The sequence below is a fragment of the Argopecten irradians genome, chromosome 3, assembly GCF_041381155.1.
Source record: "Argopecten irradians isolate NY chromosome 3, Ai_NY, whole genome shotgun sequence".
Taxonomy (NCBI): Eukaryota; Metazoa; Mollusca; class Bivalvia; order Pectinida; family Pectinidae; genus Argopecten; species Argopecten irradians.
Window position 1 is genome coordinate 56,848,493 of NC_091136.1, and position 17,794 is coordinate 56,866,286.

At 35.4% G+C, this 17,794-nt stretch overlaps 1 protein-coding gene across 6 annotated transcripts in view; it reads right to left on the reverse strand.

The window, feature by feature from the left end:
• LOC138319175 (uncharacterized) overlaps positions 1–17,779 on the reverse strand; it is a 41,702-nt gene extending 23,923 nt beyond the window's left edge. For 4 of the 6 annotated variants that reach the window (XM_069262123.1, XM_069262127.1, XM_069262122.1 and 1 more), the window contains exons 1-8: positions 17,366–17,779; positions 16,852–16,975; positions 16,163–16,204; positions 15,685–15,908; positions 15,152–15,235; positions 14,788–14,843; positions 9,147–9,212; positions 6,436–6,625 (exon numbers count right to left, since the gene is read on the reverse strand). In XM_069262123.1, the coding sequence (XP_069118224.1) occupies positions 6,436–6,625; positions 9,147–9,212; positions 14,788–14,843; positions 15,152–15,235; positions 15,685–15,908; positions 16,163–16,204; positions 16,852–16,975; positions 17,366–17,410 (831 nt within the window). In that variant the 5' untranslated portion in view covers positions 17,411–17,779. Of the gene's footprint in view, positions 1–6,435; positions 6,626–9,146; positions 9,213–14,787; positions 14,844–15,151; positions 15,236–15,684; positions 15,909–16,162; positions 16,205–16,851; positions 16,978–17,365 lie in introns of those variants that run through there. The other 2 variants (XM_069262125.1, XM_069262126.1) reach the window with 2 other exon arrangements.
• Positions 17,780–17,794: the final 15 nt, after the last annotated feature.

Here is a 17,794-nt window from a genome sequence, read left to right on the forward strand (position 1 = left end):
CTCCAGCTGTCCAAGGCTAATCAGAACTGTAATGAGACCTGTAATAAGACATATCAAGAATTGTACAGCGCCATATAAGATTCTATTGGGAGAGCTATTGTGACTTTATCTGTGGATTATTACAACACTTTGTGTGGATTTATTCATATTGCCTGGAACTTTACAAATCATCTGTGGACATTCAATTTTCCTTGTGGATTTGTGATTATTGTTAATTTGAAACCTGGAAGGATCAAGGATTGTACCAGGACATTCGCATACAGATAAGTAACACTTTAAATCATCGTACTAGTCTTGTACCACCACCAATTACTTTAGATATCGTAAACCATCTCTGTATAATATTGTATATATAATTAAATTGTGTTTTGAATTTAGCTGCTGGTTTCTCCTTTCTGTTATTCGTTCATGTAACAGAAATTGGGGGCTCGTGTCCGAGATCGATATTCAATTTGTGAAATCTAACTTTGAAAAATTAATTAAGAAATTTTCAAAATTTGTGTACAAACTTTGAGTTTACATTTGAAACCAACAGCTAGATAAATATGACTACTATGCAGGTAGAACAGTTTGTTAAAGCGCCATCCCTGGAAGTTCTTTTGCAAGTTAGTAAGAAGGATTTACTATTATTGGGTAAACATTTAGGCCTTACTATCAAAACTAATTTGAGGAAAGCTGAAATTAGGAATGTAATTATATAAGATATTTTGTTGACAATGGCAAATTTGACTCTAGTGCATTAGATAGTATAGAGGAAACAGTCACTTCAGAAATCCAAATTAGACAAATGGAACTTGAACATGAAATGAAAATGAAACAAATAGAGAATGAAATGAAAATGAAACAAATAGAGAAAGAAATGAGAGAAAGAGAAATAGAAAAGGAGTTAAGAGAAAAAGAAATAGACAAAGAAAGAGAGTTAAGAGAAAAAGAAATGGAAAGAAAATTAAAAGAAAAAAGAGATCGAGAGAGATCAGATGTTAGAACTAGAGAAGCAGAAAATTCAAGCTGAAACAGAACTTAGAATTAAAGAATTAGAGCTAGCTACTCTCAAGACGGTTCAAGTAATCCAACTTTTAGGGGTTTACAAGGAAACAGAGGTTTTGATGTCAGTAGAAATATTAGGTTAGTTCCTCCTTTTCAAGAGAAAGAAGTTGACAAGTATTTTCTACATTTTGAGAAAATAGCTGATAGTATGAAATGGCCTGAAGATAAGCTTACAATGCTTCTTCAGAGTGTCTTGATTGGTAAAGCTAGAGACATTTATTCTTCTTTATCTGATGATGACATTTCAAATTACCAAGTAGTCAAGAAAGCTATTTTGAAAGCTTATGAGTTAGTTCCTGAGGCTTACCGCCAGAAATTTCGAAACTCGAGAAAGAGAGATGAACAAACTCATGTAGAATTTGCCAGAGAAAAGGAACAATTATTTAATAGGTGGTGTGATTCTAAAGAAATTGATGAGGATTTCGGTAAATTGAGGCAATTATTGTTGATAGAGGAGTTTAAACGTTGTGTCCACTCAAACATAAAAACTCATTTAGATGAGAGAAAAGTTGAAACACTTAGTGAAGCAGCTACAATGGCTGATGATTACGCTCTCACCCACAAAGGCTCATTTGTTAAAAACAGTTCTCAAGACAAAAACAGTACCACAGGTACTAGTAAATTTGGTCAGCCTAGGAACCCAACCTTTAGTGGCCCTTCTAACGACAAACCTAAATTAGGTGATAAGACTAAGTCTGATTCTAAAACAGATCATAGGGCAGGTGTGGGGTCTCCTTCTGGTCCTGTTTGTAATTACTGCAAGAAAGTAGGGCATACTATGTCTGAATGTTATTCTCTCCAGCGTAAGGAGCAAAGGCGTAAACAGTCAGTTCCTTCTGTGTTAGCTATGTCAAAGCCTAGTCAGAAACTTAGTGATATTGTGGAAGATTCTAAAGTGTCTGTTGAGATTAAGAGCTCAGAGTCTGATAGCGTCTTGGAGAAGTACTCTCCCTTCATTTCTGAAGGTTTTGTTTCACTTACTAGTGATATTACCAACTTGAAACCTGTGAAGATTTTGCGAGATACTGGGGCTTCTCATTCTTTGATATTAGATGGCGTAGTGCCTTTGTCTGAGGAGACCTCATCTGGTAGTAGTGTTTTGCTTCAAGGTGTAGAGTTAGGTTTTGTTAATGTGCCTCTCCATTGTGTTTATTTAAAGTCAGACTTGGTTACTGGGCCTGTCACCATTGGTGTTAGACCGGAACTTCCGATAGAGGGCGTGTCGCTCATTTTAGGCAATGACTTGGCTGGAGAGAAAGTTAGGGTAGATCCCTTAGTGTCCAGTATTCCAGATAAAACAGATGATGCTGAGACTATTCAACAGGAATTTCCTGGTATTTTCCCTTCTTGTGCTGTAACTCGTTCAATGAGTAAGAAGGTTTCTGATGTTGCAGTAGTTGAGGATCATTATAGTCCAGGGTTAGGTGACACTTTCTTGGCTCATGATATAGAGGATGTCGGGAGCAAGTGTGATCTTTTGAGCAATCCTGTAGACTTTGATAGTGATAGAGTTGTTCCTAACAAGGGTACTTCTTTGTCTGACATGATGAGTAAATCATCTTTGTCTAGAGAGGAGCTTATAGTAGAACAGGAGAAAGATCCTGAAATCTCCTTATTGTGTAATCGGGCTTTGAGTGAGGAAGAGGCTGAGAAAGTCCCGGTTTGTTACTTCCGTCAGTCAGATGTGTCTCCCGAGGAAGTGGCGCCCCCCTGATGTGTCTCCCGAGGAAGACTGGAAGGTTGTCAATCAAATAGTTGTCCCACCGAGGTATAGGCAAGATATTCTGAGTTTGTCTCATGATACGTACCTATGGCAGGGCATTTAGGTGTGACCAAGACTTATAACAGGATCTTAGATCACTTCTTTTGGCCCAAGTTGAAACGGGATGTGGCTGATTTTTGTAGGTCTTGTCATACTTGTCAGGTGGTAGGGAAACCTAATCAGAAAATCCCTGTTGCACCTTTGCACCCCCATTCCAGCATTTGAGGAAACATTTAGTAGAGTCATTATAGACTGTGTAGGTCCTCTACCCAAAACTAAGTCTGGGAATGAGTATCTTTTAACTATTATGTGTGCTTCCACACGCTTTCCTGAAGCCATTCCACTCAGGAATATTAAAGCCCCTAACATAGTCAAGGCTTTGGTTAAATTCTTTACATTGGTTGGTCTTCCAAAAGCTGTCCAATCGGACCAAGGTTCGAATTTCATGTCTGGTATTTTTCAACAAGTCATGTACCAGCTCCAGATCAAGCAGTATAAGTCTAGTGCTTATCATCCAGAGTCTCAGGGTGCTTTAGAACGTTTTCATCAGACATTGAAGAATATGATGAGATCTTATTGTTTTGAAAACAAAAGAGATTGGGACGAAGGTATACACATGTTGTTGTTTGGCGTTAGAGAATCTGTACAAGAATCTCTTGGCTTCAGTCCCTTTGAACTTGTGTTTGGACACACTGTACGTGGTCCTTTGAAAATTTTGAAAGACAAAATTTTGGACGAAGATTCTAAAGTGAATCTCTTAGATTATGTGTGTAACTTTAAGCAAAGGTTGACAAGGGCATGTGAACTGGCAAAAGAAAATTTAGCCGTTACTCAAACCAAAATGAAAACATGGTATGATAAAGATGCCCGTGCAAGAAGTTTTGATCCAGGTGACAAAATTTTGGCTCTATTACCAATACCGGGTCAGCCTTTGCAAGCTAGATATTTTGGACCTTATATTGTTGAGAAAAAGGTTGATGATGTTAACTACATTGTACAAACTCCAGGGAGGCGCAAGAAAACTCAATTATGTCATGTTAATATGCTTAAGAAATATGTAGATAGAGAAGAGAGCAAGACCTCTCAACCTATTGCTACTTTGGCCTCTGTACCATCACAAAGTGAAAGTACAGCTGATATTTGTAAATTAGACTTAGATGGTGGTGTACAAGATGTAGGTTTAGACTGTGGTGTTAAGTTACGGAATTCAGATGTGCTCGCGAACTTGGACAAGAAACTGTGTCATCTATCAGAAAAGGAACGCAATGAACTGAAAGATTTGATACTTGAGTTTAATCATTTGTTTCCGGATACACCAGGCAAAACAGATGCTATCTATCACGACGTGGATGTAGGCGATGCGCCACCTGTCAAGCAACATCCTTACCGTGTCAATCCTTTGAAAGAAGAACACTTAAAGAAAGAAATTCAATACATGTTGGACAATGATATTATTGAACCAAGCAAAAGTGAATGGAGCTCTCCATGTGTTCTGGTGCCAAAGCCAGACAAGACATACCGGTTCTGTACTGACTTCAGAAAAGTAAACTCTGTCAGTAAAACAGACTCTTATCCAATTCCAAGGATTGACTCGTGTATTGACAAAGTTGGCAAAGCCAAGTACGTAAGCAAGTTTGACCTGTTGAAAGGATATTGGCAGGTGCCATTAACAGAAAGAGCTAAAGAAGTGTCGGCATTTGTAACCTCGCAAGGTTTGTACCAGTACAAAGTTATGCCATTTGGTATGAAGAATGCCCCGGCAACATTTCAACGTCTTCTTAACAGCGTGATATCAGACCTGGAAGGCTGTGATGGATACATTGATGACGTCATCAACTACCACGACACGTGGGAAGACCATCTACGCGGGATTCGTGAATTCTTCGAAAGACTCGCTACCATGAAATTGACTGTAAACTTATTGAAATGTGAGTTTTGTCATGCAACTGTTGAATTTTTAGGCCATGTTGTAGGACAGGGGCAGGTTAAACCTGTTCAGGCCAAAGTAGAATCAATTATAGATTTTCCATCTCCTGGAAGCAAGAGAGAGCTGATGAGGTTTCTTGGTATGGCTGGATACTACAGAAAATTTTGTCAAAATTTCTCTGTTATAGCAGCTCCACTTACTGCTTTGTTAAAGAAAAATGTCAAATTTGTTTGGTCAGACGAATGTAAGTCTGCATTTGAGAAATTGAAAGCCATACTATCAAACTCACCAGTTCTGACTGCTCCAGATTTTAATAAACAGTTTAAACTGTTTGTTGACGCCAGTGATGTAGGTGTTGGTGCTGTTTTGATGCAAGAAAGTACTGAACAAATTGACCATCCAATTTGTTACTTCTCGAAAAAATTTGACAAACACCAGAGAAATTATTCCACCATTGAGAAAGAATGTTTAGCGTTGATTTTGGCCTTGAACCAATTTGAATGTGTATCTCTGCACTACAGTTGTGCCTGTGTTGGTCTTTACCGACCACAACCCTTTGACATTCATTGGGAAAATGAAAAACAAAAACCAAAGAATTCTCAGGTGGAGTTTGACTTTGCAAGAATACAATCTTGACATCAAACATATCAAAGGGGAAAGACAATATTCTAGCAGATGCTTTATCAAGGATTTAAATATGACTTAATATGTCAAGAAAGTTTCCTTTTCAAGAAAACTTTCTTTTCTTTAAGGAGGGGTGTGTTATGTATGACACTAAATACATGTAGTTATGAGATAAGGGAGATAACTCCTATAGTTTTTTTTATCAATACATCCTATGAAGGTCATATCATTGATTTAGGTTATAGAACTTTCTAGAATATAATCATGTATAAACAAATATGTTTGTAAACATGTTGATTTTAAGTAGAGATCTAGAATGATCTATTTCCAGAAAGTTATGTGTGTTTACTTGTTTACTGTTTTTAGTTAGATATTTCTAGAAGTAGAAGGTTCTCCAATATTCTTGAATTACGGTTTAGCTATATATACTCCAGCTGTCCAAGGCTAATCAGAACTGTAATGAGAGACCTGTAATAAGACATATCAAGAATTGTACAGCGCCATATAAGATTCTATTGGGAGAGCTATTGTGACTTTATCTGTGGATTATTACAACACTTTGTGTGGATTTATTCATATTGCCTGGAACTTTACAAATCATCTGTGGACATTCAATTTTCCTTGTGGATTTGTGATTATTGTTAATTTGAAACCTGGAAGGATCAAGGATTATACCAGGACATTCGCATACAGATAAGTAACACTTTAAATCATCGTACTAGTCTTGTACCACCACCAATTACTTTAGATATCGTAAACCATCTCTGTATAATATTGTATATATAATTAAATTGTGTTTTGAATTTAGCTGCTGGTTTCTCCTTTCTGTTATTCGTTCATGTAACACTAGGGAAACCTGTACATGAAATTTGAGAAAAATCCCTTGAGTACTTCCTGAGAAATAGCGGTAACAAGAATTGTTAACGGACGGACGGACGGACGGACAGACGGACGGACGGCGGACCACGGACGAAAGGCGATTTGAATGGCCCACCATCTAATGATGGTGGGCTAAAAAGATTCAGGTAGTAGGTCAGTGATATCAGCCCATTGATTCCTTGTTTAATGAACTTACTTTGATCAGTCCCTTCTTTGTACCATTTCTCTGTCGGCTTTCTCCACTGGACTGTATGAAGTCCATATGAGCTACAACCTGTAATGAGGCAGTATCTTGGAGGGATGATCCCTCGGTTCTCAAACACAGCGGGATTATCTCACTACAGACAGGCTTCAAACAGGGAGCAGAGCAACTGTATGATGTGTTCCTGGAATATATATAATATAGATTTAAAATAAAGCAATGAGCAACTGTTTGATGTGTTCCTGGAATACATATATAGTATAGATTTAAAATACAGAAATGAGCAACTGTATGATGTGTTCCTTGAATATATATATAATAGATATAAAACAATGCAATGAGCAACTGTATGATGTGTTCCTGGAATATATATAATATAGATTTAAAATACAGCAATGAGCAATTGTATGATGTGTTCATGGAATATATAATATAGATTTAAAACAAAGCAATGAGCAACTGTATGATGTGTTCATGGAATATATATATTATAGATTTAAAATAAAGCAATGAACAATTGTATGATGTGTTCATGGAATATATATATAATATAGATTTAAAACAACGCAATGAGCAACTGTATGATGTGTTCATGGAATAAATATATATTATATATTTAAAATACAGCAATGAGCAACTGTATGATGTGTTCATGGAATAAATATATATTATATATTTAAAATACAGCAATGAGCAACTGTATGATGTGTTCATGGAATATATATATAATATAGATTTAAAATAAAGCAATGAGCAACTGTGTGTGTATTCCTGGAATATATATATATATAATATACATTTAAAATACAGCAATGAGTATCTGTATGATGTGTTTATGGAATATATATATAATATAGATTTAAAATAAAGCAATGAGCAACTGTTTGATGTGTTCCTGGAATATATATAATATAGATTTAAAATAAAGCAATGAGCAACTGTATGATGTGTTCCTGGAATACATGTAAAGTATAGATTTAAAATACAGCAATGAGCAACTGTATGATGTGTTCATGGAATATACAATGTATGTATTTAAATATAGATTTAAAATAAAGCAATGAGCAACTGTATGAATTTCCTGGAATATATATAATATAGATTTAAAACAAAGCAATGAGCAACTGTATGATGTGTTCCTGGAATATATATAAAAAAGATTTAAAACAATGCAATGAGCAACTGTATGATGTGTTCATGGAATATATATATATAAAAAAGATTTAAAACAATGCAATGAGCAACTGTTTGATGTGTTCCTGGAATATATATAATATAGATTTAAAATACAGCAATGAGCAATTGTATAATGTGTTCATGGAATATATAATATAGATTTAAAACAAAGGAATGAGCAACTGTATGATGTGTTCATGGAATATATATATATAATACCGGTTTAAAAAAAAGCAATGAGCAACTGTATGATGTGTTCCTGGAATATATATAATATAGATTTAAAATACAGCAATGAGCAACTGTATGATGTGTTCATGGAATATATAAATAATATGGATTTAAAATAAAGAAATGAGCAACTGTATGATGTGTTCATGGAATATATAATATAGATTTAAAACAAAGCAATGAGCAACTGTATGATGTGGTACTGGAATATATGTAATATAGATTTAAAATACAGCAATGAGTAACTGTATGATGTGTTCCTGGAATATATGTAATATAGATTTAAAATACAGCAATGAGCAACTGTATGATGTGTTCATGGAATATATATATAATATAGATTTAAAATAAAGCAATGAGCAACTGTATGATGTGTTCATGGAATATATATAATATAGATTTAAAACAAAGCAATGAGCAACTGTATGATGTGTTCATGGAATATATATATAATATAGATTTAAAACAAAGCAATGAGCAACTGTATGATGTGTTCATGGAATATATATATAATATAGATTTAAAACAAAGCAATGAGCAACTATATGATGTTCCTGGAACATATGTAATATAGATTTAAAACAAAGCAATGAGCAACTGTTTGATGTGTTCCTGGAATATTATATAATATAGATTTAAAACAAAGCAATGAGCAACTGTATGATATTCATGGAATATATATAAAACAGATTTAAAACAATACAATGAGCAATTTCCTGGAATATATATAATATAGATTTAAAATACAGCAATGAGCAACTGTATGATGTGTTCATGGAATATATATATTATAGATTTAAAATACAGCAATGAGCAACTGTATGATGTATTCCTGGAATATATATATAATATAGATATAAAACAATGCAATGAGCAACAGTATGATGTGGTCCTGGAATACAGTATTTACACATGGTATCTAAAAAGGCATATGGCACCATAGAAGATATTTTCACAGCAACAGGGTATTTCGTGAATATAATTATAGCTACATAAGGAATTGACCAATCGTATCAGATTTGTTTTATTATCTACACACAGAGAAGTCAATCATGTAGTATTTCTGGAATATATTCACATAACCTAACCAGAGTAATTTTCATATCTGACACATGTATTCATGCAGATTAAGGAAAATGACTGGCCATTGGCAACATTTGAAATATAAATCAACATAAATGAGTTATAATAATTTATATTATATGCATCATTTATATGGTAAAATGATTTTGTGTTGTTTACAAAGTCAACATTGGGAGAGAAAATCATTTTATACACATGTACAATAATTAATTTACCTTAAAAAATAGGATGGATTCCCACATATTTCTAATGGACTCTCCGATAATTTCACAGATGTACAACTGGAAATGAAACAGTAATTTGCATTACTGATACAAGGAATCATGATAAACATGTAAATGGGTCCACATATTATACAGCTGTATTAGCATTTATCTGTTGATTATTAGTAATGCTAATTACTATTACATCTAACAAGAAGCCCATGGGCGTTAACGGTCACATGAATTCAGATATAGAATGAAACAAAGACATATAAACACTGTTGACTCATTTCCCAAGAAAATTGAGCAAAAAAATGCTCATAAATGCTTTTTCCCTATATAAACTATAGTAAACTTGACCCCCTCCCCAGGGGGAAACGTGAGACCCCAGGGTCACATAATTCACAATTTTATGAAAAATATTTGATTCTACCATTTCCAGAATTTCAGAATATTTAAAAAAATATTAGCCTATTTGACCCCGCCCCTAAGGCCCCTGGGGGTCAGTCATGGAAAATTTGTAAATAGGATTCAATGGCCATCTCATACTTATAATTCTGACAATTTGACTCATTTCCTATTACAAATGACCAAATCTTACTTGTTTTCCTATATAAACTTTAAGTAAACTTAACCCCTGTCTCCAGAGGGAAACGAGAGACCATAGGGTCATATCATTCACAATGTTTCTAAAGGAATTTTATTTAGTCAATTTGACCCCTTTTGACCCCTCCCACAGCCCCCTGTTGGGTGGGGACCATATAATTCAATTCACAATTTTGATTGGCCTTGTGCATTAGAAGATTTGTGCAAATTTTTCATTGAAATTGCTTCAGCAGTTTTGGAGAAGAAGTCAAAAATGTTAAATGTTTACGGACATACGACACACGGCGCACAACGACGGACAAAAGGTTCGTTTCTGGTGACAAAAAATTATCCCAAATTATTTGAAACATTTCATTTCTGTGATATTTGTTGCAAAGGGTTCTGTAGTATATATATCATATATAATGTATCAATACACACATGTGGTGCCATAGCCTTCTTGGTTGGCTAATGGTAACAAGTACATTGTATAATACTCTCCCTCATACTGAATACCCTTGGTTAGCCAATAGTAACAAGTACAATACTCTCCCTCATACTGAATACCCTTGGTTAGCCAGTGGTAACAAGTACAATACTCTACCTCATACTGAATACCCTTGGTTGGCCAGTGGTAACAAGCATACTGAATACCCTTGGTTAGCCAATGTACAAGTACAATACCCTCCCTCATACTGAATACCCTTGGTTAGCCAATGGTAACAAGTACAATACTCTACCTCATACTGAATACCCTTGGTTAGCCAGTGGTAACAAGTACAATACTCTCCCTCATACTGAATACCCTTGGTTAGCCAATGGTAACAAGTACAATACTCTCCCTCATACTGAAAACCCTTGGTTAGCCAGTGGTAACAAGTACAATACCAGGGGCGTAGCTTGCTCTATAAAAAAAGCCCGGGCTTGCACATAAAAAATCCTAGTATGAGTTATTCATTGTCTTGTAAAATTAAAACATCTATGTAGATCCGTCAAAGTCTTGAATGTAATTCAAAATCAGTTAAAATATACCCGTGCAGTTTTGGAAGTCCGGAAATGGAAAACTGAAGTCGTATCCGTTTATTACGATCAACCAACGGGTTCTCGGTGTTTAGTGCTTGTGTTGTTTGGTGCCTTAATATGAATCTTCTAAGACACAAGATGGCTTTTACAAGCTTAATACGAAAGACACGCAAAGTCAAAGGACGACAGATGAAATATCGAAAAGTGACACCTCGCAAATTATAGTGACACAGAGTAGATTATACTTAGACAGTCCGCTAAAACGTGCCTATATTATTAGGCTTTTTTTTTTTTTTTTTTTTAACAAATATAAAGTCTATATATTAGGCGAAAAACCTCGAAAAACTTATAATATAGGCAGGTTTAGCGGACTAGAGTCTATTCAGTAATCTAAATAGGAAAAAGCCACCTTATCTAGATATGGTATTATTGTTCCAAAATCCCAACCCAGAGTAAATGTACAATCTACTGATCTGACATACTCTTGTTTGAACGATATAGAGATATAAAACTTCCCGTCAAGATAGACTTTAAGAAGACAAAATACTTTTTCTATCAGTGCGACTTTTATGCCGTATATATGAGGCGCTGTTTTTATATTTATTCATTTTTTTTACATATATGTATAATTCGATTTTTACACATGAATAAATTCCGTAACGTAAGAAAGTTCCGTCAATCTATCCTCAAATCAACTTATCGTCACTCAAGATAAATATAGAACTTGTCATGAGATTTTCATACACTTTGTACTAAACATTAACACATTATTATTAGGTACATGTACAGGTAGAAAACAGGCCTATGCATTTGATTTTAATAAATCTAGTTAATCAGTGCAATACCAAACATTATCAAACATCATTTTCGGGGCTAAACAATTCCTTAAAGCCATTTTCCGTCGAGGGGCTCTGCCCCCCCTGAACCACCTAGGCGGCCCCCAGACCCCTCGCCTGGGCTTGCACATGTAAAAGACTCTAGCTATGCCCCTGAATACTCTCCCTCATACTGAATACCCTTGGTAAGGCAATGGTAACAAGTACACTACTCTCCCTCATACTGAATACCCTTGGTTAGACAATGGTAACAAGTACAATACTCTCCCTCATACTGAATACCCTTGGTTAGCCAATGGTAACAAGTACAATACTCTCCCTCATACTGAATACCCTTGGTTAGCCAATGGTAACAAGTACAATACTCTCCCTCATACTGAATACCCTTGGTTAGCCAATAGTAACAAGAACAATACTCTCCCTCATACTGAATACCCTTGGTTAGTCAATGGTAACAAGTACAATACTCTCCCTCATACTGAATACCCTTGGTTAGTCAATGGTAACAAGTACAATACTCTCCCTCATACTGAATACCCTTGGTTAGCCAATGGTAACAAGAACAATACTCTCCCTCATACTGAATACCCTTGGTTAGCCAATAGTAACAAGTACAATACTCTCCCTCATACTGAATACCCTTGGTTAGTCAATGGTAACAAGTACAATACTCTCCCTCATACTGAATACCCTTGGTTAGCCAATGGTAACAAGTACAATACTCTCCCTCATACTGAATACCCTTGGTTAGCCAATAGTAACAAGAACAATACTCTCCCTCATACTGAATACCCTTGGTTAGCCAATGGTAACAAGTACAATACTCTCCCTCATACTGAATACCCTTGGTTAGCCAATAGTAACAAGAACAATACTCTCCCTCATACTGAATACCCTTGGTTAGCCAATGGTAACAAGTACAATACTCTCCCTCATACTGAATACCCTTGGTTAGCCAATGGTAACAAGTACAATACTCTCCCTCATACTGAATACCCTTGGTTAGTCAATGGTAACAAGTACAATACTCTCCCTCATACTGAATACCCTTGGTTAGCCAATAGTAACAAGTACAATACTCTCCCTCATACTGAATACCCTTGGTTAGCCAATGGTAACAAGTACAATACTCTCCCTCATACTGAATACCCTTGGTTAGCCAATAGTAACAAGTACAATACTCTCCCTCATACTGAATACCCTTGGTTAGCCAATGTAACAAGTACAATACTCTCCCTCATACTGAATACCCTTGGTTAGCCAATGGTAACAAGTACAATACTCTCCCTCATACTGAATACCCTTGGTTAGTCAATGGTAACAAGTACAATACTCTCCCTCATACTGAATACCCTTGGTTAGTCAATGGTAACAAGTACAATACTCTCCCTCATACTGAATACCCTTGGTTAGTCAATGGTAACAAGTACAATACTCTCCCTCATACTGAATACCCTTGGTTAGCCAATGGTAACAAGTACAATACTCTCCCTCATACTGAATACCCTTGGTTAGCCAATGTAACAAGTACAATACTCTCCCTCATACTGAATACCCTTGGTTAGCCAATGGTAACAAGTACAATACTCTCCCTCATACTGAATACCCTTGGTTAGCCAATAGTAACAAGTACAATACTCTCCCTCATACTGAATACCCTTGGTTAGTCAATGGTAACAAGTACAATACTCTCCCTCATACTGAATACCCTTGGTTAGCCAATGGTAACAAGTACAATACTCTCCCTCATACTGAATACCCTTGGTTAGCAATGGTAACAAGTACAATACTCTCCCTCATACTGAATACCCTTGGTTAGTCAATGGTAACAAGTACAATACTCTCCCTCATACTGAATACCCTTGGTTAGTCAATGGTAACAAGTACAATACTCTCCCTCATACTGAATACCCTTGGTTAGCCAATGGTAACAAGTACAATACCTCCCTCATACTGAATACCCTTGGTTAGCAATGGTAACAAGTACAATACCTCCCTCATACTGAATACCCTTGGTTAGCCAATGGTAACAAGTACAATACTCTCCCTCATACTGAATACCCTTGGTTAGCCAATGGTAACAAGTACAATACCCTCCCTCATACTGAATACCCTTGGTTAGCCAATGGTAACAAGTACAATACTCTCCCTCATACTGAATACCCTTGGTTAGCCAATGGTAACAAGTACAATACTCTCCCTCATACTGAATACCCTTGGTTAGTCAATGGTAACAAGTACAATACTCTCCCTCATACTGAATACCCTTGGTTAGTCAATGGTAACAAGTACAATACTCTCCCTCATACTGAATACCCTTGGTTAGCCAATGGTAACAAGTACAATACTCTCCCTCATACTGAATACCCTTGGTTAGCCAATGGTAACAAGTACAATACTCTCCCTCATACTGAATACCCTTGGTTAGCCAATGGTAACAAGTACAATACTCTCCCTCATACTGAATACCCTTGGTTAGCCAATGGTAACAAGTACAATACTCTCCCTCATACTGAATACCCTTGGTTAGCCAATGGTAACAAGTACAATACTCTCCCTCATACTGAATACCCTTGGTTAGCCAATGGTAACAAGTACAATACTCTCCCTCATACTGAATACCCTTGATTAGCCAATGGTAACAAGTACAATACTCTCCCTCATACTGAATACCCTTGATTAGCCAATGGTAACAAGTACAATACTCTCCCTCATACTGAATACCCTTGGTTAGCCAATGGTAACAAGTACAATACTCTCCCTCATACTGAATACCCTTGGTTAGCCAATGGTAACAAGTACAATACTCTCCCTCATACTGAATACCCTTGGTTAGTCAATGGTAACAAGTACAATACTCTCCCTCATACTGAATACCCTTGGTTAGTCAATGGTAACAAGTACAATACTCTCCCTCATACTGAATACCCTTGGTTAGCCAATGGTAACAAGTACAATACTCTCCCTCATACTGAATACCCTTGGTTAGTCAATGGTAACAAGTACAATACTCTCCCTCATACTGAATACCCTTGATTAGCCAATAGTAACAAGTACAATACTCTCCCTCATACTGAATACCCTTGGTTAGTCAATGGTAACAAGTACAATACTCTCCCTCATACTGAATACCCTTGATTAGCCAATAGTAACAAGTACACTACTCTCCTTCATACTGAAAACCCTTGCTTAGCTCAGTTGTATCATACCTAAAGTCAGACTCACACAAATTCTCAAAGATTGTCATATTAAACTCCAAGTGTGTCTGAAATCAGAAAAGGAAAGTAATAAAACAATTTTAATGATAGATTATATTAAAAGCAATGATTTTTTTCAACATCATATCAATTCATGTCATTTTGATCACCTTAATCCAGTGAAGTGTATTTATCATTTTTTTCTTGCAACAGTTTTATTTTTCCGAAGATTCAATTCATATAAGTAATTCAGTTTGTACATGTATAAAAACCACACACACAGACATTTACTCCAAAAGTGATTTATTTCAGAAGAATGGAGGAATATAAGCCGTAGAAAAGTTATTCCTTTATAGTTCATCCTAAGTTTATTTACCTGTGGGTTGAACATTTTGAACAACCAAAGATATTTGTATATCTTCTGACATTCCAGCATCATTACATTTTTGGAGATAAGGATCTTAAATAAAACAAATATAAACAAATCATTCACATATTTGCAAGCTGTCAACAAGTAGTAAATTCATACCGTTTTAATTATGACCCGAAAGGAAACAACCAACTGATTTTATATACTGTGCATACTAGAGTTACAGGCACTGTGAGTATGTATTGTAACATCATGTGATTTTGAGCATAATTTCACTATGATGTATTTGTGACATTTGAGAAAACAACAATTATAAAATCAAAAAATCAACTTTTGTTTCATGTCTTACATGCATCAATGTCTTTTATCAGAGATCAGAAATAAGACTGGCATCTCATGGATATAACGTAAGTTGGCATCACTGAACCATTTACCATTGCACTCCATTTTTTGTTATCCTAATCTTAATGACACACACAAAACAAACTCCATTATCATAGCCCTCATGAGATAACATCCTGGGGTAGATGATGACTTACTCGCAGATGTAGAGTGATCCCCCCTGTTTTCTTGGAAGACTTTGTTGAGGTTTTAATGCATTGAAGGCCAAATGTAGATTGGTCTTCATGATGTTGAACCTGAAAACTTTTCTGTGTGACTAAGCCAGCAGACTGGAAGTACTGTACACACAAGTGACTCTCATCCTCTGTCAACTGCATGGCATTCAGAACAGAAAGCAGCTCACTATCCCTGGTCTGTGTCACTAATATCAGGAAAATAAAACACTTCAGCAAAGTATTGTAAAACAAGACTTACTGCAACTCTCAAACAATAACATATGTTAATGAATGATTTTCTTTGTGTAATTCTCCAAAATCTTCATCTGTATGCAAGAAAATACCACCTTAATAGCAATAATTTCGGTGCTATAAATTTGTATTCTCCAACAAGACTAATAGTAATGTTATATAAATATGATAACCTGATGAATGTTGACATAAGGTAATAGATACATACAGTTAGATAGAAATTCTTCTGGATCGGCTGAGCTGGACTGTACTGAAATTAATATCAATACATTATAAGTGTGTACAATGTTGTATGTTATTTATTCTTATTTCATAGCGATCATGTACAGAGAAAAAAATAATACAATAGACACAATATACATAATAGAAAATATTAAAGGCCCACTTCCTAACAAACAATGAAAGTTTCTTAAATGGCATTAACAACTTAAGTAACTTTTATTGATGACCAGTGGAGTTATGATACCAAACAAGTTTCGTTGAGTTAACAGTGAAGATAGTCGACTAACAATCTAACATAGTGGAAAATAATACAAGTAACAACACACTTCAAATCAATATTTAATTTAATTTAATTAAACTGTTATGAAGGTGATAAAGTTACCTTTAGATAATGACTTCAAAATTATCAATCTGGTTTTACATTCCAATTTTAAAAATAACACAAATGTTTTAGAAAGGTAGTATGCCTTTAAACCATTCATGTGACTTTATAATACTCTAATGTTAGTTTAGACATAATGCCAGAGGGTTTCTGCAATGATGACCATATGCTTGCCTTCACAATACCAAACAAAAAATCAATATCTCACTATGAAAAACATTGCCTGTCAGAAACAATACAAAATTCTTCTTTTTTAGCTAAAAGTGATAGATTCTAAATAATCTAATACCAACACCTTAAATGAAATAAACATGATTCAAGGTCCTCTTCTATTCCAGCTGTTTTGATGTTTAGTTTAAGACTTTTGAAGGTAGTGTGTGCTGTTCTATCTGTAGCAAAATGCAACATTTCAGTTATCTGAAATATAAGAAAAAGATGTTTTGATTTGGTTTACTCTGTGTCACTGAAGAAAATATTCATTTTGGACAGAAAGGGATACACTTTAAGACAACTGAAATACAACTAGTAATGCCAGAATCCTTAAAAGTTCTGACAATTTAAACTGCTTAATATGTTTTGGTTGCAGAATCATCTGTCACAAAGACCAAATAAAAAGCCCTAAAGAGTCAAAAATACAATTATGTTAGTGTGATGAAAACCTACCCAGGTTTTTGAAATTGTGAATGTATTACCTACGTATGGGACAAGGAAGTAATTCCAACATACGTATATATACTTTTAATATACAATCATTGAGCATACACAAACATACTAGGCCTACTTCAGTAGTCAAATTTACAATTGTACCTCTTGCAAAGCTCTGTGAATCGCTGGTTCTTCCTTACTGGTCATTGTCTACAATATTAAGATCCAGGCCCTAGGTATGTTTTGTATCCTGTATATCCAACCAGACCCAAACTTACAGTGTAACCTAGGCTACCGGACAGTACACGTTAGAAATAGGCATACACTAGCCCAAGAACTTGAGGTAACGTTAGGCCTATTGCAGTAAGTTAGTAGGCTAACGCTAAAACTTCTTATTGTTTTTACATTAAAAAGTAACATGCTTATACATCTAGCTAATGATTAAATATTGTGGACTTCTAGGAGAACAACAACAATTTCTTCTTTGCTGTGTATGGAAGTTGTCTATCTTATAAATCGCTTTCTAATATCTTCAAACTTTTATCCCAGACAACTTCAGATAACTGCACAGTTGCCAACATCGCGTAAGCG